This window comes from Ammospiza nelsoni, chromosome 9, assembly GCF_027579445.1.
Source record: "Ammospiza nelsoni isolate bAmmNel1 chromosome 9, bAmmNel1.pri, whole genome shotgun sequence".
Lineage (NCBI taxonomy): Eukaryota > Metazoa > Chordata > Aves > Passeriformes > Passerellidae > Ammospiza > Ammospiza nelsoni.
In genome coordinates, this window is record NC_080641.1 from 20079386 (window position 1) to 20103903 (window position 24518).

Here is a 24518-nt window from a genome sequence, read left to right on the forward strand (position 1 = left end):
TTCACATCACTGCTTTTGCCTCTGCCTCCAGCCTGACCAACTCATAGTTGATAGTAATAAATTTACCCTATTGCATTTATTAATGAGAGAAACTTCTAAAAGCTAATAACTATCTTACCTTTCATTTATATGTAGACACAATCTACTAGCATAGACACAAGTATGCAAGTGACACATTAAAGCAGCTGTTTTCACAAATGATAAAGGTCAATGAATGGTGTAACAGAACTTAGTACACCTTTTATCTGTTAGGTAACTAACAGTTTATTTAAGCAGCTTGTTGTTTGCAGGGTGATCATTTGCCCAAGTGGTATTTCTGCATCTTTGAGCATGTTCGTGGCTTTGGGCAAACAGTCCCTAGAGGCTTGTTGCTGGGGACAGGAACTGATTATCCTCTCCTAGTGACTTGGAGGTTGCAAATAAAGGGTTTATCAGATTAGCAGTAGCAGCACTGACGTTGTGACCCATTGCGACAGTACAGAGTCACGGAAGCTGGAATTAGTTTTTGAAGTGACAAAAGCGGCAGTTCAAACCAACAATGCCCATATAGCTGTATCCAATGGATGAAATGCTCAGAGGGAATTCTTGCCCTTCCCTCTTGTCACCTCCTATTTCCAAAGCAAGAGCTCTTGAGCTTGCATAAACCCAGAGAGAAAGTATATCCAAGTGACAGCAAAGTAGAGAGTCCTAGATGTGAACTGCAGCACTTTATTGCAGGACAGATAACTCTTAACAATGTATAAACGACAAATGAAGGCAGGTCACTTTTGATGTGGATATGAAAGACATCCTAACAGCACCACTTTACATTACAACCCATCTTTCATCCCAAATCCCTGTTCTAGCCAAGTCCTCAAATCTCCCAAACAGCGTACAACTTGAACATGCCTCCAGCCAAGACATCCCTGGACATTTCACAGGGTGCTGGCCCAATCTGAGCATTTGCCATACACACACTTTGTGCTGTTGAATGAAATGATACCATTCCAGCAATGGCAGAGTTTGAAGATCCATGACTATATTGAATAAATATATTTGAACTAGCACTAACTCATCAGCCTGCTACCTGAAAGACTAGGCCACCATTTTTGGGCATGCTTTAGCTGGCATTTTTGAATTTAGAAGCAATTTATTGTCTTCTCTGAAAATTCAGTTATTTGTAGAAGGTTTTGTTCACTTAGGTTACTTAGGTTGCCTGTGGCAGAACCTCATCAGAGCTGGCAGTGTTACCTTCACTTTTCATCCAGGAACTTGACAAATTGAAGTTCTCTATTGGGAGAGAGTTTTGAGTAGGAGGCTCAATGAGATCAGTAGTCTTCAAAGTGGAGTGTGGGAATAAAATATTGAATACAATTTTTTAAATTACAAAATAAAATAATAAATAAACAGGGTTAAAAATAAAACAGAAATTAAAAATATTATAATATAATGTAAAAAATAGACTACTACAGTGGAATATTTATAATGCGTATATAATTTATAAATTAATAAATATATATGTCTTGGGGGTCTATGCTTAAAATATTTAAATTATGGGGTACATGGCAAAAAGGGTTTGGAGACTACTAAACTAGATTGTCTGAAGAGGGCCCCCCTTCCACCCAGCATTTCTGTAATACACATTGTGTTTTGGTAATAATTCCATAAAACAATGTTTTGCTTGTCCCATATTTATTTCCCATACCTGTATATAATCGACAAGAATGTAAAAACTACACATTCTGGTTTCTATCAGAAAATTTTTCAACACTAATAATATCTTATATCAATCAAAAAATCTTTCACACTGGAGCCAGTTTGCCATAATTTCTTCCTGAGAAGAACTAGAACTATGTGGCAAACATGTTTACACCCTTAGCTAAATGTTATGTTAACATAAAATACATTAAACACATCTGGACCTTAAAATACATGCAAGTAGATAAGATTTACTGATGAAATTAAAGAGTTCATGGAAGTTGTTTTTGTGATTACAAGTAATGTTACACACCCCCTCCCTTAGACAGTACCACTTCTAGAGAGATCCTTTTGTCACAGCCCAGATTTTGTACAGGTGTGTCACAGTACAGTGATTCTTTGTAATACCAGATAGAAACAACAGATGAAACTGTAATCGAACTAACAACTCCATTCTACTGCTCAGCAGAACAGAATACATGTTATAAACAAGCAGTGAAAAGAAATAAACCTTGTGACGCTTCAGGTATTAGTGAACAAGCTTTTAATACAAAGCATTTTGGAGAAGATCTTTAAAGTGGTCTTAATATTTAAGATCATAACTAGTACAAAACTATGCTGGGTTTAGCAGTTCGAAGTTAAGTTCTATATAAACTACTGCTTTCAGTCAAGATATTCTTCAAAAGATGCCATAATATCTCTCTGCAGATTCACATCAATTATCCAAGCTGTCTGCAAGAAAGCAAACAAGTGTGTTTTCAGAGCAGTCAAACATTAATGGACACTATGCAGGTCAAATACTTAAAGATTTAAAAGAAAACTATAAGGCATCTTCTCAAAAATGAATGTCTTTTCTGTTATGACAAGTTTGAGAGTGTGTGTTGCTGAAGCGCTCAGAAAAGAGCTGAAGGATGAAAGCTTCAGTTGAACTTACCTGAATCCAGCATGGTCTCACACTGGTACTTACATTCCATTCTACAACACTATGAATTTTTTAAAAATGTTCAATCTTAAAAAGGTAGCAATTAGAAAACACTAATTACTGTCACCAGTAAAACCAGTTAGTTTTAAAAAGGCTTAGGTGTGGTATTTCACACCAGAACTGTAGGACTAGCATGTTTGTGACATGTAACACTTTAAGGAGGATGTACAGCTTGCAACACTCAAGTTTGGAAATTATTTAGAGGGCGGGGACTCCTCTTCTGAGTTTTTTTTACCACATAATTATTCTAAACTTATGGGAATACTAGGACCAAGCAGATGGTTTTTCATATCATGCCACTTGAAGACGTACTTTGAGTTTCCTCTTGCATTTTCTGCACTAACTCTTCAGGTAGTAACTCTTCAATCATTCAGATCATTTGAAATAAGGACCTGATGTAATATTTGTTTATTCTATAGTAAAGTTGAAAAATAAAATAGTTTAGCAAGAGTCAGAAACTTACTGCTTCCTTCCTCCTGCGTTCTTGTTCCATTTTTCTAGCCAAGTTGCGGTCCTGATCAAGAACATGTTGTTGAGCTTCGGGCAGTTTACTCTTAGGCATTTCTTTTTCAAGCTCACAGTCTGGCACTGCCATGGCATCCAATCTTGTGCTTTCAGGGCCCCTTTAAAGACAGGAGAGGAAATCAGTATAGGATAAAAGTTCTTTTTTTTTTTCATAACAACCTGATGGAATTCTACAAATAATTTAAATCAGTGCCTAGCACTTAAAGGGTCTCTTTCACATTGTTTCAAAATGATTTCCCTTCACAAGAGTTATGTGCACACAATTGTTGGGCTGTAGTAGGTTCATGCTTCCTGTGTCCCATTTCTAATCTGCATGCATGTGGGATTTACAGATACACTACACAAAATTTACATACACTTGCTTTGAAATTCTTTATTTTCTGTTACTTTCTTGGGCTGTGATTTTTTTTTCTACCTTCTTCCTATTCAGTTAGTTATTTGAGGTAGATTTCACTAATTTCTGAACGAGGAGTATACTCTTAAGTCTCTCAAATGCTCTGATTATTAAAATAAAACAATCCAACCAATTGACTTATTCTAATACAACCAGCAATGGGCAAGTTCAGGAGAATTTAAGAACCAGCTCAGATTTATCTTTCACAGGGTAGAAGAGGCAAGGGGAAAAAAGCAGACTACTGAAGAGGGGAATATTACAAACAGTTTCCAAAAGGTGGCAAACAAACTCCAGGATATTACTGCAATGCAGTAATTAGCAGGCAGTCATTTATCCCGCTCAGCATGGCCACAGACCTCAGGGCTCTGCCTGAAACAGGAGCTGCAAACAGCCAGGGGAGCAGGGGCTTATGGAAGGTGCTTTTCTACAGCAATGCAAAGAATTCTGCTGCATGAAGTGGTGCACACTGGAACCCCTGTATAGCTACGTTAACAACATGCTCTCAAAGACTGGACTTTCCTGTGTCCCCGTAGGAGAGCACTAAGATGAGGACATTCCTGGCTACAGGTGTAGGAAAATAGGACAAATGTGAACTCTGGTCATGAGTGCTCCAGGGGACCAAAACCTCTCACCTTAGTACCCAAACAAAAACCAAATTCCCTTCCATCCAAAAAACCCCCAAATAACCAAACAAAAACAACAACAAAAAAATCCAGAAGCAAACTAACAGCAACAACAAAGGAGGAAGTTCCTGGGAAGTTTCTCTGATTGCTGAAATAGTACTGATTTGAAGAGAAAAGGCTGCTCTGTGCATTTGGGATGTGCAGTTTTGCTTAGCATGGTACAGCTCCCCAGTTTCATCTGACATGTGGCAATTACCAAACCCAAACCCCTTGTCCCTGAATAACTAAGCCCTCCAGTATCATACAGGCAAAAACCAGAATAATACTTACACAGAAGTAGCTACAAATCTTTTGTTTTCTTGTGGAAGATTTTGCAGCTCCCTCTCAGCATGCCCAAGGGACCTTTTTGCCTCCTGCACTTGCCCACTCCTCTTTAGTACTGCATCCCTGAACTGATTGAAGCTCTCAGCAGATGCTTTTATTGGAGCTGGAAGCTTCATTGTTTTACACAGGCTTACCCAGGAATCTACAGTCTTCAATTCTGTATCCTGAAGTTACCAGAAAAAGGAAAACACAGAAGAGGAAAAAAAATACTCTTCAACTACTTTACCTGCCTAGTTCTTACATTTGCACAATGTTGTTTGACTAGGCCTGCTGGAAATATCTACACCAAAATATTTTTCCTTTGGCAGGATATTAGTGCATATGCAGCAATCTGAGCAGATTTTAATGTGCTTTCTCATCAACTTTGAGAGTCTTTGGCAATATACCAACAAACGTTAGCCTTTGTAGCTATTCTGACTATTTAAGTCTACCTCTCCACTATTTCATTTCAGAAAACATGAATTCACAAGGCTGAGTTCACACAAGGTCCACTGACAAGGTTTTAATACAGAAGTCCATCTGATTTCTATACACAGTCCTTACACAACAATAGTTTTATATTAGGCTTGTGGGTTTTGTTTGTTCCCCTGTGGCATTTTCTTCACAGCATAAATCAGAATAAAACCAGCATTCTTAAGAAATCTTCCTTCTAGTAGAAGCATGTGCTTATGAAGGAAATACATATTTTTGGAATTCAATTCAACATGTTAGTTAATAATTTTCTGAAACCTAAGTGCCTAAAGAAAAATCCTAGAAACATTTTAGCTCCACAGATGATATAGAAAACTTTTTAGGTCCAGAGGTTGACATGATTTAGTATTAGTAATTTTGAATTAATGTTTTCAATTAGCTGATTACAAGAGAAGAATTTAGTAGATAAGAAAATCCCTCTGTCCTTCCAATCAAGGTAACTTACTGTATGCCAGGAGACATTTTGCTCAACTGTTACAAATACCTTTAGTCATTAGAAGTGCTTTGTCTTATTTCAGAACAGGTTTTCCAATAGTACCAAGACTATATTCCACACTACTCTTATTTTTTTACTGGATCAGTTAGGGAAAGCACACTAATAACTTGGATAGCAGAACTAGATCAAGGAACACTAGTTCCTTGTTTAAATATTAAAACTAGATGAAACAAACCATATTTTAATAAGGCAACGTGGGCATATTGAATATATATTTGTGTGCATGTATCTTATGTGCTTTACCTTGTGCAATGAAGAGAGACGTTTGGTTTTAACACTAAAAATGAGATAAATCTATACAGATTATACCAATAACAAAGACCTATTGTACACTAAATATTCTATTTGTAAAAGAACCAATTTTTAGAGAAGATCCAGGTCAGGGAGTTATTCAAGCTAGTAACTACATTCAGCCTCTTCTCAAACACAACTTGAGCATCACTTACCTTTCTTGGAAGGAGTTCAGACATTGGCTGTGGTATGTTTTTATCATTAGATTTATCATTGGGTGTACAACCTGATGGAAAAATGAAAAGAGACTTTTTTGACCATGTTGATTTTATAGACGATTCTTTCTCAAATTTAAATGATAAATCTTTAGTCTTTCCAGGAACTGACTTAAAAAGCTTACAGTGCAGTTTATTATTTGGTTCAAAATGACAGAAGTTCTCCCAAACATTTCCTAAGCTTAAATTGACCTGGACCACTTCTCTCCACTTTTGGGCAGGAAAAAGTATAGGTAGCTCGACTATAGATGAGAAATTAACTCCTGGTTAATTCTAGGAGAGGTCCCAGCAGAATGCTTTAAAGGTTTGGTCAGGAAGGCTCAACACAACACTTTGCCACTTAGACACTTCCTCCCCTTCCCACCCAGCCCTCTTTCCTTTTGATTCCAGCTTTAGGGTTACCTGATGGATCATGCAAACTCATTTCACCTATAGCTCTCAGCCCCATTTACTTTTATTTAAAAGCAGATAGGTCAGCCATCAAGGGCTCGTCCTCCCATTTCCAGCAGCCTACCCATATACAAATACTTCATCCTGTTACTTCTTTATTATTTGAGGGGAAAAAAACCCCAAACACTATTTTCAAACCAGAGATTAACAACACATTTTATCTCATTCAGCAGCAATCCTCTAGTGTAGTTTGAGATGTTTCATTATTTAAGTAAATGCTTAGTAAAAAAACTTCGGGTAACACTTTTTAAAATTATGCAAATAAATGCTGGATTCAAAGTATCAAACCCTCAGCCAGTTTGTCATTAAAGGGGTTTTCAGAAAAACCTCAGAGCCACAAAACTTTGTTAGCAGAAATATTAGCTGAGGCCATGTACCAATTCCAGCTGCTGCAAGTCTAAGCAAAAGGGGGCAGTAGATGTATGGCTTGGTGTCTTAAGACCCTAAAATTAATAGAAATTCGTGGAGAATCAAATCTCCATTTTTAGAATTGCTTTAATACACTGCGACTGCTTAGCATTATTCTTTGCCAAAAATAAGAACTCATCAGTGAACAGGCTCTGCTTTTTAATTTCATGAAGTTTTCAGAAGTTTCTTCCCTTCTTCTCTAGGTGTTCTAGAGGGCAAAGAGTAAAGGAGAAACCAAAATGATCGTGTCTGGCCATACTGTACACACAGAGCATGGATGTTCAGTCAATTCTTTAGTTGGAAATATGAAGTATAGAATGCAGCTTCCAGAGGGCCAGTGTTCTTGTAATAATTGCAAGTTTATTCCATAGTGAAAGCCTCTTTGACAGTGATTTCCTGTCAGATCCTTGTCACTAAGAGCCAAAGACAATAACTCAAAATACACACAAAGTGCTCTGGGAAAAGAGGTCCATGAAACTTCAGCAGAAGACATTTCAGAAGCCAGTGAAGTTCAACAGATTGAATCATCAATTCTCAGACTTCATGGTTTACTGGTTTATGTATCCCTAGTGCCACATTCTTAAATCAAAAAGTAATTTTCTTTATATATTTTAACACAGAACAAGAACCAAACATCAGTTTAATTTCACTTTTTTTGTTGTTTTTAAGCAGCAAATAAAAAAAAAGGAAGAGCAAGGGAAAACTGCATATCCAACCATTATCCTGCAAAGTGAATAATATACAAGGTATTCAAGCTTGATATTTCTTTAAACTAGTTTCTTGTGCATTTTTAACTTTGCAACACTGATAATAGCTACAGTTTTTATTATGACATTACATACTTTGTTCTCGACTTATAGATATTAAATCAGCAGTTCTCATGCTGGTCTTGTTTTGCAGTTTATTTGATTTGTCTAGATGTCTTGTTTGCTCAGCTTGTTTACTCCAGTCAGCACTGTCAACTTGGAAAATGGTGTTGGACACCTAGAAGAGAAGCTAGACTTCAAAATACATCCTTTATATTACTTGTGTTTAGCATATGAGGATTCTTATTATACAGCATCAGGATTAAAGGTTTAGAAGCTTAGAGCAGTAAATTCTTGCAGCTCTAGCTTCTGTAAACACCAAGGAAGAAATAGATTTCACTCATGGTAAACAAAGCAAGTTCATAAATCAAGACTTCAGATTTAGAATATGCACAGCTCAGCAATCCCAAGTGATGGAGTGGGTAGAGCATGAGAAACTGATACAAGATCTTTAACCCTTAACGTGGTACAGCAGAATAAAGTTGTCTTAAAGGCAGTTGCTGCACTCTAGCTTGTGGCTCAGGGCAAAGGGTGACTGTGATCTTTGGTATTTTTACTCTGTGCAAGATTACTCTGTGTAGTAATCCCTTGAACTAAGAACAGTGCTCCACAAAACTGAGTCAATTTTATATTACCTGCTACCTTGGACAGTGGACACCAAAAGGAAGGTGTGAGCTGCTTTTCATCCTTACTTGCAGGACACATTCCTGGGCTCATAGAGTCAAGAGGCAGTTTCTATCCATTGCCAAAAATAAAGCTATTACAGCCTGATTAAAGCAACTAAATTTCCAACCATGCTCAGAAGGATTATTAATCATCATAGGATGGAAGTGATCATGCTGCAGTAACATCAATAACTTCCTTTGCTCCACAGAGGCCCTTCTAACCAGAATACTCTCCAAGAACATATTAAGACAGAACTCAACAGTCATTAAATATTTTACAACCTCATGTAGACCCTGAAAGCCCCAGTTTCCACAGCTTTAGGAAAAGGTATGAAAGGCATCACACTTCCCCAGTAGAGCCTCAGTATTGCTGAGTTTGTGAAATTGATATTTCTACAAAACCAAGACACATATTATAATCTCCCTCTTTTGTAAAGGTTTTGGTTTACAGGGTGGACTTTTAACCTGTAAGTGTGCAAGAGTTACTTAAGTTTAAGCTATAGCCCTGAAAAGAAATAAAATAAGCTTTATAGTACACTATGTGATCAGCCAAACTTTCCTTTACAGCCAATAGGCAATGAAGTAATACCCTGTTAAAGGATAAGAATCACTTTTTTACTGGGGTTTCAGAAAACTTTTGTTGTAAACCTTAAATGGCCTTCATTGCATCAAATGCAAGCCTGAAGTACTGTATTACATCTTACTTCAAGGGTAAGAACATGCTTTACAGATACTGTTTGAAATTAATTAATTGGAGAGAAGCACGTATTCACCTCTGGAAAAACATTTCTGGAGTGGGTGACAGAAGACTCATTTGTCTTTGGAGTGCTCTGAGGAGTTTGCTGGTCTGGAGCATCACACAGAGCAGGTACAGCTGAGATTTTACCTAAGAAAGAAGTAGGGTATGATTTTTTCCCCTGTCATGTAAAATGCAGTCCTACATCTCAAAATTAGGTCACTGTTTAGATCTGTGGAGTAACTCAGTATTGAGATATGTATTCTAGCCACGTGATTTAAGAGAGTTATTTTTAATTAGTTTTTAATTGATTTCTCAGTTAATCAGCTACCAGTTCATGCTGTCTTCTACCAAAAATCTTAGTCGTGTCTGACATTATTAGACTTTTTTAAATGAGGGAGGGAAAATAGCTCCTTGGATCAAGTTCCTAAGCAACTTCATGTATCTGATGTGTCTAGACAACAACACTCCGTTCAGAGGACTTGTGGCACCAAGCCTTCCATTCAGCAAGTAAGCATTCAGACATGAACTTGGGTAGAGGCAGGGGTTGAAGCCTCTAATCCTGCCTCAAGGTGTTCAACACTTCTGTAACTCCAAGTTCATTAAGATGTCCTTTTCCATCTCATAGGAAGGAAGCACCAACACTTCCTGTTTTTAATACTACTTTGCCCCACCACAAGTGTCCCACTAAGCTGAAACCCATAGCCAATCCTTAGTGTTCCCATGCTTTAATTTCCATCGTGCTCTTTGGTAATCGGTACTCTGCAAGAACTTTTTCAGTTATCCACTTGCTAACCTCCAAAATTCCAAGATAAGCTTGTTTGGTAATACAGGCATCCTGACAACCCTTCTTTCCTCAGCAGTCAAATACAGGCATAAAGGTATTACCTGAGAGAGTCTGAGTGTTTTGTTCTGATGGATTAAGTGATCTACACTGAAGCATTTGCAGTGCATTGGGAGGTTGCTGCTGCAGTTCAGATGATCCATGAATTTGCAAGCTGCTAGTGAGAGAGGAGGGCTGTGCTTGCAGACCAGCATTGCAGGGTGTCCTCTGTAAACAAAGTGGTATTCTCTATAAAGAGACTGCAGTCGTTAATACAGCCAAATTTTTTAAATAGTTATCTGATCCTCTTTTCCCACCACTCCTTATTTCCACTGTTTATCAGATTCAGTACCCCCTGTATTGTGATACTGATCCATCATTTTCTAAGCATTTAGATGACAAAAAGCCATGAGGTACAGTGCACTCACTGCCTTGGTCTGACAGATACAGAAAACCCCTGAGAACAAAATGTAATGTGAGGATTTCAAGTATGATATTTGTTGCTACTCAGGAGGTCAGTAAGGGGCTGTTACAACTGACCAAGCTGAAGCTCATTTCCTGGATCCTGTTTTCTCCAGTTCATTGCTGTCATTCTGTCACTGCAGAGGCTGAGGCTCTTAAGCAAAAACAGTGTTGCATAATTCCTTCTCTGAATCTTTGCTTATGAAGATGCAGAAGGAGCAGCTGAATAATGAATTTGCAGCCTAGTTTTCTGTACTTTAAGGGAAAGTCAGTCTATTGCAAGAAGAATGAAGGTTTGGCTGTGATTTCGCTTTGAAAATCAAGGTCTCTTTCTCTGGTTGCTTCAAGAGAAATTCTTGAAGCAGCTAACCTTGACAAGAAATAACACCCACTGTATAATACAGAAATAGAGCAATTCAATCTAAGAGGCATTAAGAATTATTTCTAGATAAAACTGCTGTTGGTTCCAATAATACCATAACAATAAACAACATTAAAGTACCCTGAAAATAAGTGTACAATGTATTTTTTTTCAGGCATAGAGGTGAGGGTATTAATAAATTAAAAAGCATTACACTGTTTGTTAGGTCAATTCTATACTCAGAGATCCATTTGGAGACTATTTGCCCTTTTTGGGGGTGGGTGGGATACATGGAGCATTCTGCCCTTCTTCATCAAACACCACAATGATAATAAAAGATAAAAACCTCCCAGTATATCTGTTCCTATACAGATGCATAAGGTATTTTTAAAAACAGCTCATGGGACATCTTCATATCAATCAGTCCTACAGAACAAAGAGCATTCAAGCCATATTTATTATTTCCTGATGAAACTGCATCATTTCTATTACCATTATATGTTAAAAAATAACTTTAACAAGGTCATTTGTATAATAACTTTGTTATTTGTTTAGGGCAAAATCATTATATCCATTCCAGGCAGATTTACCTTAGATTTTTCCATAGAAGCTGGACATTTGTGCCTGGTTCCAGTCTGTTTTGAACAGGTTTCTGTAACTGTAAATACAGTGAGGTGGGCAGAAAAAGTGGGATAGAAAAAAACTGAATCAGTCATTCACATATGTTTCATTATTCACACACAGAAGGTGTGAGCTGCAGTTGTACCTAGAGTCAACCTCACAGTGAAAGGAACATTCTTATCTTGAATACTTTGACTTGAGCTTGATGTGTTTAGAGAATTTCTCCCAGATATAACAAGAGACCGCAGATTTCTGCAGGACCAAGGTCTCCATTGCCATTGATTCACTGTGTTTGCTCCCCCCCACACTGCAGAGGGTTGGGCATTCATCTCACCCTGTACCTCATATGGAGATCTACACTGCAGAGCTCCAGTTTGGCAGATATATTCTGTCCTAGAAAACTAAAGAGTTCTGTGTACAGAGAAACATCGTTCAGTGTTCTGATGCTGAACAAACTTAAAACATTTTAAGCACCAGGGTGGATTTTGCCTCTACAGTTAATGCTGTAGGCACTTTTGTTGCTCAGGTCACCCTTCAGGTGCAGACCAGAAGATGAAAATAAAGTGAATCACACTTTCAAAAAGGGATCAAAGCTACATGAGTAAGCTATAGCTCTATTGTCAAGTGTCCAGGTTAGATACAAAGAACTTTTGCTAGCTTATTTTGGTCCCTATAGATTTTCACTGGTAAGTTGAATGGATGTACTAGGGGTTTGGTTGTCTTGTGTTCCCTGGCATCACAGTATTAAAGGCATTCATTTCATTTCATAGCATTGGAATTAAGCCTTGAAAATGGAGGGAACCAAACCAAAGATTACTAAAATCCTTGGTAAGCATGGGGAACAGTAGATGCTAAGAGAGAAGATATTTTGCCTACACAAACAAAAATAAACTTTCTAACCTGATTCAGAGTCACTGCTATCTGAGGAGCTACATTCACTGCTAGAGCTGCTGCCAGAATCTGAGGAGGTGCTGCTGCTGTCACTCAGTCTGCTTGGCCCAGTACTTGACTCAGCATTGTTTTCAACTGCAGGAGAAAAAGAAAATTCAGAACAACCTGCAATAGAGCATTCTTCCTATACAAGACAGTGATCAACCTTGCTAGGTCTATTCTCCCATGCAAGAGTTCATTTCACTTCCTTGTCTACTGTCCATTTAGCAGTGGACTTGAAAACAAAGACTTCCCTCTAGAGACCATAGGAGTGGGATTTACCAGCAGCAAGCTACTTGAATGAATGAAATACCCAAGGAGAAGCTGTAATCACAGTTTACAGTTCTGAAGCAAATTAAAACAGTAGACTTAAGACACAATTCAAGCAATTTTCCCCCATAAGCTTTCCTGTGGTCAAGAGCGGGTTTGTGTGCACGTTGCTGCTGCCAGACTTGTCTGCAGAGTTCTTTATCTACAGCCAGCTCTTCCTTCCCTAGCCATATGCACTCCCAAAATTGCCATCTTTTGCCACCTCCCCACCATCTGACTATTTTGCATCTGCAGGGTTGATTTAACTCAGCTTACAATGATTTTGGAATCAAACCTTTTTCAAAGTTTTTTCTCTGTGGAAGCTTCAAAAATGAGAAGTTACATGGATACCTGTTTCCCTGGACACAAGTCCAGATTTAGCTCTTGTAAACAAGCCAGATACCAGTTGTAAAGATTTCCTAGGCAGCTTCTTCGCTGTCCTCAGAACATATAGTTAATAACTGATTTCAGCTCCTTAACATTTTCTTTGTAGGATATTTTCAAGGCATTATGCATACCAGACAGGAAGACTTGACTGAGCTAATGCTGGATACACATGTCCCTGTGTCTTCCAGAGCTGCTTCTATCATGTCAGCTGATTTTACATAGGAGCTAAATAGATATCCAGTGGAGGGCAATAACAGCACTCACTACTTTAACGAGGAACAGCTTGACTTATAATAGCAGCATCAGCTGCACTGATCCATTCTCAGCCCCTGATGAGAACCACCAGTAAGTGTACAGCTCAAGTAAGCACTGACTTTCTGGCTTTGATCTTGAAATGCATTATTGCCTGAAAAACTGAATTTTTCTCCTAGGACACTTTCTTAAGTCTAAGGTAACACAGCACACCTGTCACTGATATACCAGTTTTGTTAGCATGACAAAACTGGTATATGACACTGCCATATAACAAGTATTACTAGAATTGGTTATTCTTGTGTCTCTAAACCACAGAAAGTTAATTGCAAACAAATAGATTGTGTGACCCTCCACATCCCCCCATGTTTTCATATATTAGCATAGGGGAATTTTTCAGTGCCCCTTAATTTCTGAAACTGTTACCATCTTTACTTGTAATAAAGTATTAGGTGCAGGAATAAGGAAACTGTTTTAGACAGGATAAAGAACTGACCAAATTTGCTGCTGTGACTCCAGCTCACTCAACATAGAAAGAATCTTGAGACTATCAGTGGGAAGCTTAAGACCCCACCTATTGTGAGGAGACAATCTCCAGATACCTAAAACAACTTAAGCCCAAGGGAAGAATTCCACTTTAAGCTATTTCCATTGCAAATGAATAAAAGTAAGAGCCACATTACTCTTGAAGCTCTCTCTCTTTGGGTTTAGTTGACCATTGACATCCAGTAGTCTCTTCTCTAACTCTTGTTTCCTCTCAAAATTAAGTTCTTCTTTTGACTTTGTTGGGTTTTTAGCTGCATGTGAAACAGAAGTTAACATGAAAGAAAACCAGAAAACAAATCTAATGGGTTTTTAAAAAATCATTTATGCTACATACCCTGCATTCTTTGTTTCTTCCTCAAACAGGTTGCTACGTATCTCTCTAGTTCTCTGAGTGTTGAAGCATTTAAAGTTTCAAAGTCTATTTCTATCTCATCAGGGTTAGAGTTCCTCAGTGCAGGTTCTCTTGACTGTATTATATGGACTACTTTCCCAAGCTTATCTCCAGGGAGTTTATTTATGTCCAAACTCAACTGCCGTTTTTCATCATAATTCATAGGTTTGGCACCATCCTCATCTTCTGACTTATGTGCCAACAAGACCTGCTGCATGGTGTTCTTTGATTGACTGCAGGAAAAAAGCGTACTGCAGTAACGGCAGTTTAAAATAATCTGACACCCACACAAGTTCCCCACACTTACATGTTTAAAGAGAGCTTTCTCTTAGATTTCTTCATGTATTTCAGATTTTTCTTCTTTTGAATCAAGCTTTTCATTTCAGCTTTTTCCTTGTTCTTTCTTTTCTCACTTTTAGCCTTCCCTTTTTTCTTTCCTGGTCTAGATAAGCATGCTTTGGTCAAAACCCACAACTGCTGGTGAAGAGCTTTAAGCTATCAAAACCAAAAAAAAAACAAGAAAACCCACAGAATGTTGATAACCTTGGGCAATGTAGGAGGAACAATAAACTGGTCCTGAATATCACAGGAAGTTAGTGGCAGCTGAATGGATATTAATAGGATGTCTGCTTTCCAAGTGAGATTTATTTCCCAAACATTTTACTATATTGTATCTCAGTCACAGATTATGCATCTAGAGGATACAGGACTGTTTATTTTATGCAAACATTTCTAACAGCATGTGCTTTTAGCATTCTGTCAGGAAAACACAAACACACCCCCCCACCTCCCCCAAAAACAGAAAAAAAAAAAAAAAATCACTGCAGGGGTTTCCAACAGCCTCTCTAATTTCAGGGATTTGGGATGCACATAAATGCCTTATTAGGTTACATTTCTACAGCATTGCTGAATTAAGCAAGTGGGACTGGGCTCATGCATCTCATTTTGCAATATAAAGTGGCTAGTTGAGAAATGCTAAGAATTTGAGAAAAGAGCTTAACACAACTTGGTTTAAACCTCAGGAATTAGAAGATGGTCAGATGATGAGATTAGAAATCTCTGAAATACCTCACTACTGTAAAGGCTGGCTTATACGCTTAAGTTCATCCTTCTGCCTACATCCATAAACTGATGATGCAAATCTGTCAAGGACTGAAATCTGTCCCTCATTTCACTAACGGAACAAATGCTAATTTTCCCCAGAGTTTATAGATGCAGCAGCAACAGGTTAAAAACTATGTTCAAGCAGAAGTAACACCCATCCCACTCCTAATATGAAGCATGGCTTTGCTTCACTGGTTAGCATGAGATACCTTCTTTTCTCTCTCATACTGAGCTCTCTGAAGAAGAAATTAACAACTTGCTTTTGTATGGCTCAAAAGAGACTGAAGGAAGGAACAATGCTTTTTGACCATGTGAAAGAAATGACCCTGTTGGAAGAATATGCCACTAAGCTACATATGGAGTGCCTGGAGGCTCTCATACCACAGGAACACGCTTTTATTTTTTAAGAAGTTTGAGATTCCTCTGAAGAAGTGGTAGGCAAGAGTAGTAGAACTGTTGCTCACTTGGTATTTGTTGAGGCGCTATTCACTTAACATTTGGCAGTGCTTCCAAATGGGACTAAAGTTCTTTATTAAAAATACAAGTTAATAGAACCTTTTGAAAACTGATTTTTGTTGCTAAGTCTTGGAACAGACCATTGAAAGTGGCATTACTAGAGAGATATTAAGTCACACACAATAAGTAATAATGCTTACTTGCTCCTGAAGCTTTTTGAGGTTCACTTTTCTCTCCTCTTCAGAATCTTCAGATGATTTTTCTTCTGAAGAGTTTTCATTACTGCTTTCACTGGAATAAGCTTCTGTCATTTCTCTCACAGGCTGTGGCAGATCATCACTCGCAACAGCTTCATCAGGAATTTTAGCAAAGTGCATTTCAAAAACATCCTGAAGAGTTAGGTTTGGGAACAGCACATTTTTCAGACTTTTGAAAGTGTTATGCAGCTACTATTTGCAGAACTACACAGCAACACAGTAGTTCAGTAATATTAGTAGATTCTACATCAGGGCATGAGATGAACTATTCCATTTCAAGTCTGACTTAAAAGATAACTCACCTGAAGTTTTCTTGCCATAGCAACTATTTCATGGTCTGAAGAATTACGTTTGTAACAGTTCATGAACATTAATCTAACATCTGTAGCAAATTCTTGTATATCATTATATTCCAAGTTATCCATTTTCTTCTAGAGGAAAAGAAAATTTAAGGCACACTTAGTATACAGTATCTCCATGAACTAGCAGAAAGAAAGGAGGAACAAGAATTTTAACATATATATTCAGGTTCAGCTTGTATTAAGACAGTAAATATTATAAAAAATGTTATGGAAATACCTGCATCTCATTTCAACATTGTCTCTTTAACAAAGTAAGAGATTTTTTTTTTCCTCTTTTAAGCAGATATAATTGTAATTGCTGAAAGACATTTTAGAACTAGTTTCAGCACTTGTCAAGACAACGTTTGGGTGGTTTTATTTGGTTCTGAACTCAGCATCTGTTTTTGATTCTATGCATAGTATTTACATGAAGCTTATTCCATAATAGCTGGAATCAAACAAATGGACTAGAAACTGGGAAATAACCTTTGTATTGTGCAAGTGAGCTTTCAAGATAGTTCTGTAAGCTATTAAAACTGAACATTCCCCAAAAAGTGTTGCTTCACTGGGCTAAATATTTTACCCCATACAAATACACTCAGCATCCACAGACAGCTCTCCACATATCTCCATCTAGAATGGTTGCTTCCCACTAAAAAGGTGAAACATGTTACATAAACATCCAGTATAGAAGTTCTCAGGCACTTAAAGAACATTGAGATTGAGGGAAAAGGAAGACTTGACAGAATTTCATTTTGTTTTATAGGGCATTAGTAACAGCACTGTGTGTACAGACAGATATTTAACATGTGGCATGCTTGGAAGGGCTTCATGGAGATCAGAAATCCCTCACTACTTATATTAGCTTTTTCAGCAATTAGGTAGATTAGCCACTATGTGTCACAATGAGACTCAGAAGACTTTTATTGACTTTGGCTAAGTTTGAGAAACAGAAATGCATCTGGTTTCTAGGCCTGTTATGTCTTTCACAGAAAAAGCAGCTTTCATGGCACCTTTTCAGCTAACACATTTAAAACCTTGTAATCACACAAATAGCCTATTTTCCCCAGAAACACACTTACTTTAATGGCACACAGGTCTGTAGGACATTTGGCAATGGCTTGGTTCACCCCAGTGGAGAAAGATGCTGCATCTACAGATTTTATGAAAGGCCATGCGTATGCTGCATGTTTCTTTGAAAACATTTCTTTAAGTATTGCATTACAATGTTTCAGTTGTCCTGACAAGTGAATCTTTTTAACAATTCCAGGTGGCTGTTGAGAATCTGAAAAGGATCTCTTCAGAAATTTATTTGTTACCATACATTCATTTTCACCTCTACATCCTTTAATAGCTTTTCTTTCACTAAGCATTGCAGAAGATTGACCACTTGCTGTGACTATTGAAGTAGTAGGAGTTGTAGTGTCAGCCTTCCTTTTCACACCTTTTTTTGCCTAAGAAAAGAAAAAAATATTCAAGTGTCCAGAACAGGAAGAGAATGGTCAGTTTTAGAAAATTCTTTTGTGTGGATAGCCCAAAAAAAGTGTCAGAACTTGTACAGCTATTGAAGTCAGAGCTGAATTCAGCAAATCCACAAGCTTAGACTAAAAACCAACAAGGTTTTACAAGACTAGCACACCAAGCTCCATTTTAAATGCAAAGGAAAGAAGCAGATGTACTGCAGGTCAGGCTGTGGTCAGATTTTAGCCATTTGTGAAGATTCCAGGAAACTGGCAGGTTATGAATTACCTGCAAGTTGACAGTTACAGGAAGGGGGTAGACTACTGCAATTTAATTTAGGCCTGGTTGAGGGCCTTATCTAAATGGTTGATCTCTTTTTTTTCTCTAAGTTGTGCAGTATTTGGTTTAGAAGCCATATAATGCATGCTTTATCATCAGTGTTCAGACTCCATGTGAGTGAAGTGTAAATATACACTATAGGGGAGACTGGCAAAAGTGCCTGTTCCTCATTGGAAGGGCACAACCAGAACTAAGTCAATACAGGAATCTTTTCAGATGTTCGCGTGCAGCTCAGATTGAAGTAACAAGAATCTGCTTTGTGAGCTACAAACATCACCTCTCAGGCTAGTTACACAGTGTTTAAGCAAACGTTAATTTTTGAAGAAACAAGTATTTGATTTACATAGAAAAGCATGAGAAATTATTAAATAGAACTTAGATCTTTATTTTAGTAGTTTAAAACCAATTATCCTCAAGGTGAAGCCCGCAGAAGTATATATAGTAATACACTTCAAGAAGGATCATCTAATTTTTTTTTCTTTGAGAACAACATTTTAAAATTACATTTATAAGAAATGATGTGCCAAGCAATCATCCCAATTTCCATTTAACTTCTAGAATTAGTACTGGCCCAGGTATTTAGCAGAGACATTGAAGATCTAATAGAGATCTCTTACTGTCTTGTATCATAACAGAAGTTTCATAAACATACAGCAATAAGCATGGCTCCTATGCTTTTGCCATAAGTGCCTGAAGGAACAATTTCAGTATCTTTCTTTCTGAAAGTTATTTGAGGAAACTTACTTTTGTTATAGGGACTGCAGCTGGCATTAAAGCAGTCAGCTGGGCTGCAGACAAAGGAGCCAGTGTAACTTGCTGTCGCTCTTGAGTCATCACTGGAGGCTGTTCAGCTTTCAAGCTGCTTTCAGCTTGCTTCTCATTTGTGCTTTGTTCATTTGAAATCCCAGGGTTGGCCTGCCATGTTTCTGGTTATTTTAATACAGGAAATTTTAGAAGTTAAGTCTTAAAAGTTGCAGTTAATTTCTGTCATGGTCAAATTGACCAGCTGTCCACATAACCACTAGCCTATACAGGAATGCCATAAATAAATGCAAACCAGAATGTTTGTTACTTACACAACATTGGTATCCTCCTCTGCTCACACCTTTAGTGTCTCAGCTACAATATCATGCCAAGTCACACCTTACTTGGCTTCAAGACAGTGTGGGTTAACTTCAGACCAAAGATTAAAGAGGCATCATACTACCTTCTGTATATAGTAAAAATGTTCTTGCCAGGGAAAGTATCAAGTTGTTGTCTACAAACACAAAGACCAAGTAGCAGAGAGTGCAGACTGCATCATGTAGGTTCATGTTTCCTAAGCATAGGTAATAGCTGCATATATTGCTTAGCAGTACTACAGATCTCCACTGCTGAGATCTGACAACAATTTAGACCAATGTTTTTCTGTATTTGGTTTGGCTGATTAGATTATTCATGTCTTTGTCAGCTGTTACTCTGTTTACTTCCCACAGATGTTCACACCTATTAGTTTATATAACACAATGTTGAACAGCATGACAGTCTCTGAATTGGAAGTCAGGTCCTTTTCTAAAAAAAGGAACTTTTTAAATTAAAAAAAAATCTAAAGCCTTATAGCAGTATTGTTATTTGTCTGATTGTTCTGGAAAGAGTAGAGAACACCCAAACTGTTCCAGGGTTGAGCTGTGACAAATGAGATACTCGGTTTCCAGTTCTGCTTGCTTAATATATCATAAATTCAGCATATAATACAGGCCTTACCCTCTGTTTTCTTCCCTTTACTCTTTCCTTTCTTGAGACTCACTGGTTGTTCTTCTGGTGGCATATGGGCTATTTTCTGCATAAACACTTTTTCTAGTTCTTCAGCCATAAACACAATGTCATCACCTGGCTGCAAAATATGGTCAACACCATTCAGTAAAGAGGCTGCAGTAAAGGGAGCTATCTCATAAAACTACCAGGCTAGAGAGTCCTGCACCAACAGATCAAAAAAAGCCACTTGTACCAGAGAGGTCTTTAAGTCATTGCCATCCCTGCTCCTGCAACTCACTTTACAGCAAATTCACCATTTAAATAATCTCTCTTACTGTCCCATTGAAAAATTCTCCTTTACTTCTGCATGCTTCTTCAGCAAAAGCCCAAGGGGGCAGATCTGCAACTCCCTTATTAACCCTGTGTTGTGAAGAAGCTGTTGAAGCTCAAAGATACCAATACACAGCCAACAAATACCCAAGCACAGGGAGATGATTATACTTCATTAGGTTGAACTTGTTGAAGGAACAGAGCATGGCTCAGGGTTGCTAGCCTTGGACTTGTACAGCAGTGACATAGTGCTTGCTGTTCACGAGCTCTGCAGCTAAACCCCAGAGATTTTGGATATGGAGCTCTTGTGCAGAAAGAGCTATGCACTCAGTTGCTGGAACAGCAAGCAAGACTTCACTTACATCCTCAGTCAATCCCAGATTAAAAAACCTCCCCAACACTTCAGAGAAAATAGTTTGAAAACAACAATAAAATGTCAACTAACTTACTGCATATTCTAATAACCATGTGCTTGTTTTAGACTTGTTTGTATCATTCAGTAGAACCAGTTACTGGTAAGAGTTGGTGTTCCACCTACCTTGTTGTACATGTAGCAGTTCCAGAACATAGTTTTAAAGTCTTCAATACATTCTGCAGCTTTTGTGTAGTAATTGTGTTCCAGTCGCTTTTTTATGGTGCCTAAGTCCATAGGTTTTTTAATGATAGTGTAATAATCCTGGGGTATTGAAAGAATAAATCATCAAACATATCTTAATATTAGGACATGAATATTTTTACACATTTAGTTATGAAAGCTAATTTGCAAGAGAGAATTGCATTATATTAGTAGCAGTATTTTATTTAAAGGAAAACCTTCCCCTATAGTCATAGGTACCAAAAACGTAGGTGTTCAGGAATTCTTCACTTCATATTTTTTCCTTGTTCTTCCATGTAACATATATCATTTTAAGTCCCAAAGAATATTGATTTCAAGAGGCTCCAGAGCTCTACTGGTAGTACTTATTAAAAGTAAGGCACTTCTCATTTGTTGTCTTACACAAAGCAGCACTCCAGTTTACAGAACAGAGGAAAAAGAAGCCAAACTTCAACAAAGTCTCAGTCACTAACAAAAAGAAGCTGCCAAGTTTTCACAATGGCTGTTGAAATACTTTATCCCTGGCAGCATTTCTCTAGAAAGAAAACACTTTTCTTGTAGACTTGGATTAGTGACAGCAGTTCAATAGCAAAAATAGTCTTCCATAATCTGTTGCATTAGAAAAAACCTTTTTAACGTTGATATAATTTACATATTAATACTCCAGTTCCAAAATAGTTCTTACAGGCAGATTCAGCGCTGCTGCATCGACAGGCTGGTGAAACGGCCAGGAAAAGTTGTGTCTCCACATGGCTCTCATGACTACCCTCTGTAAGTACTGAAGTTGGTTTGTTTGACATCCACTGCTTTTGTTATTTATGTACTCTGGTGGAGGAGGGTTCATAATAATGGCACAGTGCTGGCTTTGAACAGACATCTTTAGGGAGTTTGTACATCCACTTGCTCAAATATCGTTACACATTTAACCTGAAGGGAACAAAACAGAAGCATTCAGTGAAGATATCTAGATTTAATGCTGCTTACCTGTTCACTTCTGTTTGTAGAGCATCCATACTGTAACTACAGACATGCCTTTGTGTTCTGAGCAAGACATTGGTCTTAAAGTGCATATTTGGGCATTCCTAGAGTCTAGGAATGCATACTAGTTTTCTCCTAAAAAAATCTGATAGCCAGCTTTTCCTACCAGAAGGAAGTATTGTGTGAGGTGTGAAAAAGGTGATAATAAGATAGACAGCTACTGTAACCAGCACACTGCCAGAACAGTGGATATGGCCCACTCTTACAACAGCTGTAGCATCCCAGCAGATATTGCTGATTACACATCTTTTCTTTTGTTTATTTCAGCATTCAAAGCATACCTCTTCTGACTTCCTGAAGCCTATACCTTAGCTAATAAGAGTGAATACTATTTGCACCACCACATATCATTAACTAAGTGCTAATCCTTTCACCAAAATATCTATCTTGGAAGGGAAAGATCTGGACACATACAGGATCTGCCTCTCCTATAACTGGCCAGCATTTGAAGACAAGTTCCGAGGTAATTTTAAGTGCCTCACAACTCAGCCAACTCCTTCACACATTATTTTCAACTATTAGGATATACTATCATTTTTGCCTGTTTTTTTCTGCCAAAAAACCCACACTAGACGATATCAAGTGCAAGCTGTTCACCTTCTCTATCCAAAGCTCTGAAGCTATGGAAGGCAGAAAGAAGAAATTTCTTCTTCCAGAAGAAATGGAAGGCAGGAGCAAAAGAGTACAGTTTAAACTTAGCAAAAAAATCTTATAGCAACAAGCAGAGAAATAACAACATTTAATACTTAAATTTGAACATAATATAACATCTAATCTCTTGAACATTTTGTAAATTAGTACAGTAGAGTCTAGAATAAAAGGCATCAAGAGTGCCAAGGAGACCAAGAGACTGAAGTTTTGTGTACATAACAGTGTCTTCCGCTTAGATGCTTAGCTTTTAAAACCTTAATTTATGCTGTGAAAACTACCTTCCCTGCTTACAATAGAGCTAAGCCTGCACCTTCTAAAGACAGACAAGTCTGTGTTTTCACTCCCTCCTTTACTACCTCCCTCTCCATCTCCCCAGTCACAGAAGACTTCCCTATCTTAAAATAAAACTTATGTTTGCATACTGAAGCAAAAGCGTGATCAGATTCCAACCAGGTAAGTGTTTTAATATTTTTCAAACCCAGCCCCATGTGTCCTTGAGATGCTGAGTCAGGTCCCAAAGGCCAAGTAGTCTTAAAAAGAGAAGCCTTGAGTGTTTCCTTAAGATCCAGTTTGAAGATTCTAGCTAACCTGATAGAAATGTGGTTTTAGTTTAAGAGTAAAAAGCAAATAGCTTACAATGAATTACATCACTAGAGAAGTCAAGGCTTTTGGCAAAATATCACATCTTGTGAGAATCAATCATTTTTCCTTTTTTCTCGGTAAGAAGAGATTATATGCTATTAGTCAGTGCTCTCTAAAAGCATGCATTAAAGACCCTGCTGAAAAGGCATCTATTTCCTCTTGTTTTAGCTCTGTTTTAGTATAAAACCTGTATACACCATATACTGTACAAGAACAACAGCTTGGAGAAATACTAATACACCACATACAGAACAAAGGCAGAGAGTGTACCAGGTTCTACACACTAAGAACATTTCATTCTTTGAAGCCTTTTTTACAGATTTTGTTTAGGTGACTGCCAATAATCACACTGAACATTCATAAATAATATTGGAATCTCCCTTGGGTAATTATATTAAGGCTACACACAACAGAGCACAGCCTTCTTAGGGCAAGTAGCGCCATCTCTTCTTTCAAAAGGACAACTGATCCCATAAAGACACCTCTAAACCAGCATTTCTGTATGTTTAGGATCTCTCTTGGGATACATCAAACAAACCTTAGTTTATATAAATATTAGGTGTTGAGAAAACACTGACTTACAGCTATTACCATAACAAACACCAACCACTCTTGGGCAATTCAAACCTAAACTTCCACCCTCAAAGCAGATCAGTCATATCTTTTACCTTAATTTTAGGGAAAGCCACAACTCAACTCGTCCCTCCCAAAAGATGAAGGAAGAAGAGAGCTTTAGAAGGCAGACAGAGTAGTCTTTATAACCTACTCACACCCTCATTCTCTGACAATAGCTCCATCAAACACCTGCAACCCCAACTAACCCTGCCCTATCAATGGTTCTCATTGGCAAGCCATCAACATAGAATAGGAACAGCTGCTAAAGACTAAAGCACAGCAGCTGGTTACTGGTGCCAGGGCTGCTCTCTTGGTAGCCAATAAGGCAGAGTAGAGGGACACAAGAAGGGGAGTAGATACACTTAGATGAATTTTTGTTTGATCTTCTTACCTTAACTTCTAAGTCTCAAATTTGACATCATGGGAATGTTTATGTTTTATCAATTATCCTGGGTCACACTGGGTTATGGTATAAGAAGATTGCATAAATAATATGTCTGGTTAGGAGTGGTACAGTACTCATATTTTCTTTCACTCCACCAATTAATTAGTTAAATTAAAATCCAAATCTATTTAGTAAATGCATAGAAGTATAAAAATGAGGACCAGGTTGTTTTATAATAAATTTAATTTGTTGTCATTAAAGCCACAACTACTTGGAATTTAGCCAGCTTATTTTGAATTTTGGTTATTGACTAAGCATTTGTTTCTCTCAGTACGCCTAAAAAGATTCGTCCCCAGCATGCTTTA

General features: G+C 37.7%; 1 protein-coding gene across 4 annotated transcripts; it reads right to left on the minus strand.

Annotated features, from left to right (window-relative positions):
• Positions 1 to 842: 842 nt before the first annotated feature.
• Positions 843 to 23949, minus strand: BRDT (bromodomain testis associated). Of its 4 annotated transcripts, XM_059478039.1 has the most exons (20): positions 23822 to 23949; positions 21508 to 21749; positions 20766 to 20903; positions 19907 to 20036; positions 18908 to 19089; positions 17446 to 17817; positions 16325 to 16453; positions 15966 to 16154; positions 14513 to 14700; positions 14149 to 14438; positions 13952 to 14065; positions 12291 to 12416; positions 11360 to 11427; positions 10012 to 10195; positions 9161 to 9273; positions 7759 to 7900; positions 5999 to 6069; positions 4532 to 4749; positions 3123 to 3282; positions 843 to 2409 (listed from the first exon to the last, which is right to left on the minus strand). In XM_059478039.1, exons 2-20 carry the CDS (start codon positions 21697 to 21699, stop codon positions 2341 to 2343), a joined length of 3075 nt encoding a protein of 1024 aa, XP_059334022.1. In that variant the 5' UTR covers positions 21700 to 21749; positions 23822 to 23949; the 3' UTR covers positions 843 to 2340. The 4 variants fall into 4 exon arrangements, with proteins under 4 accessions (XP_059334022.1, XP_059334020.1, XP_059334019.1 ...); XM_059478037.1 differs by lacking the exons at positions 843 to 2409; positions 3123 to 3282; positions 4532 to 4749; positions 5999 to 6069 and adding an exon at positions 8358 to 8457 and having other exon boundaries at positions 6632 to 7900; XM_059478036.1 differs by lacking the exons at positions 843 to 2409; positions 3123 to 3282; positions 4532 to 4749; positions 5999 to 6069 and having other exon boundaries at positions 6632 to 7900; positions 10012 to 10174.
• Between the last annotated feature and the right edge of the window lie 569 nt (positions 23950 to 24518).

Coding starts and splice junctions, on each gene's coding strand:
- BRDT (XM_059478039.1), bottom strand. CDS start 21,699: ATGTCTGTTCAAAGCCAGCACTGTGCCATTATTATGAACCCTCCTCCA. Junction 16,155..16,324: donor CTATGGCAAGAAAACTTCAG/GTGAGTTATCTT, acceptor CTAACTCTTCAG/GATGTTTTTGAAATGCACTT. Junction 14,439..14,512: donor AGAAAGCTCTCTTTAAACAT/GTAAGTGTGGGG, acceptor TTTTTCCTGCAG/TCAATCAAAGAACACCATGC.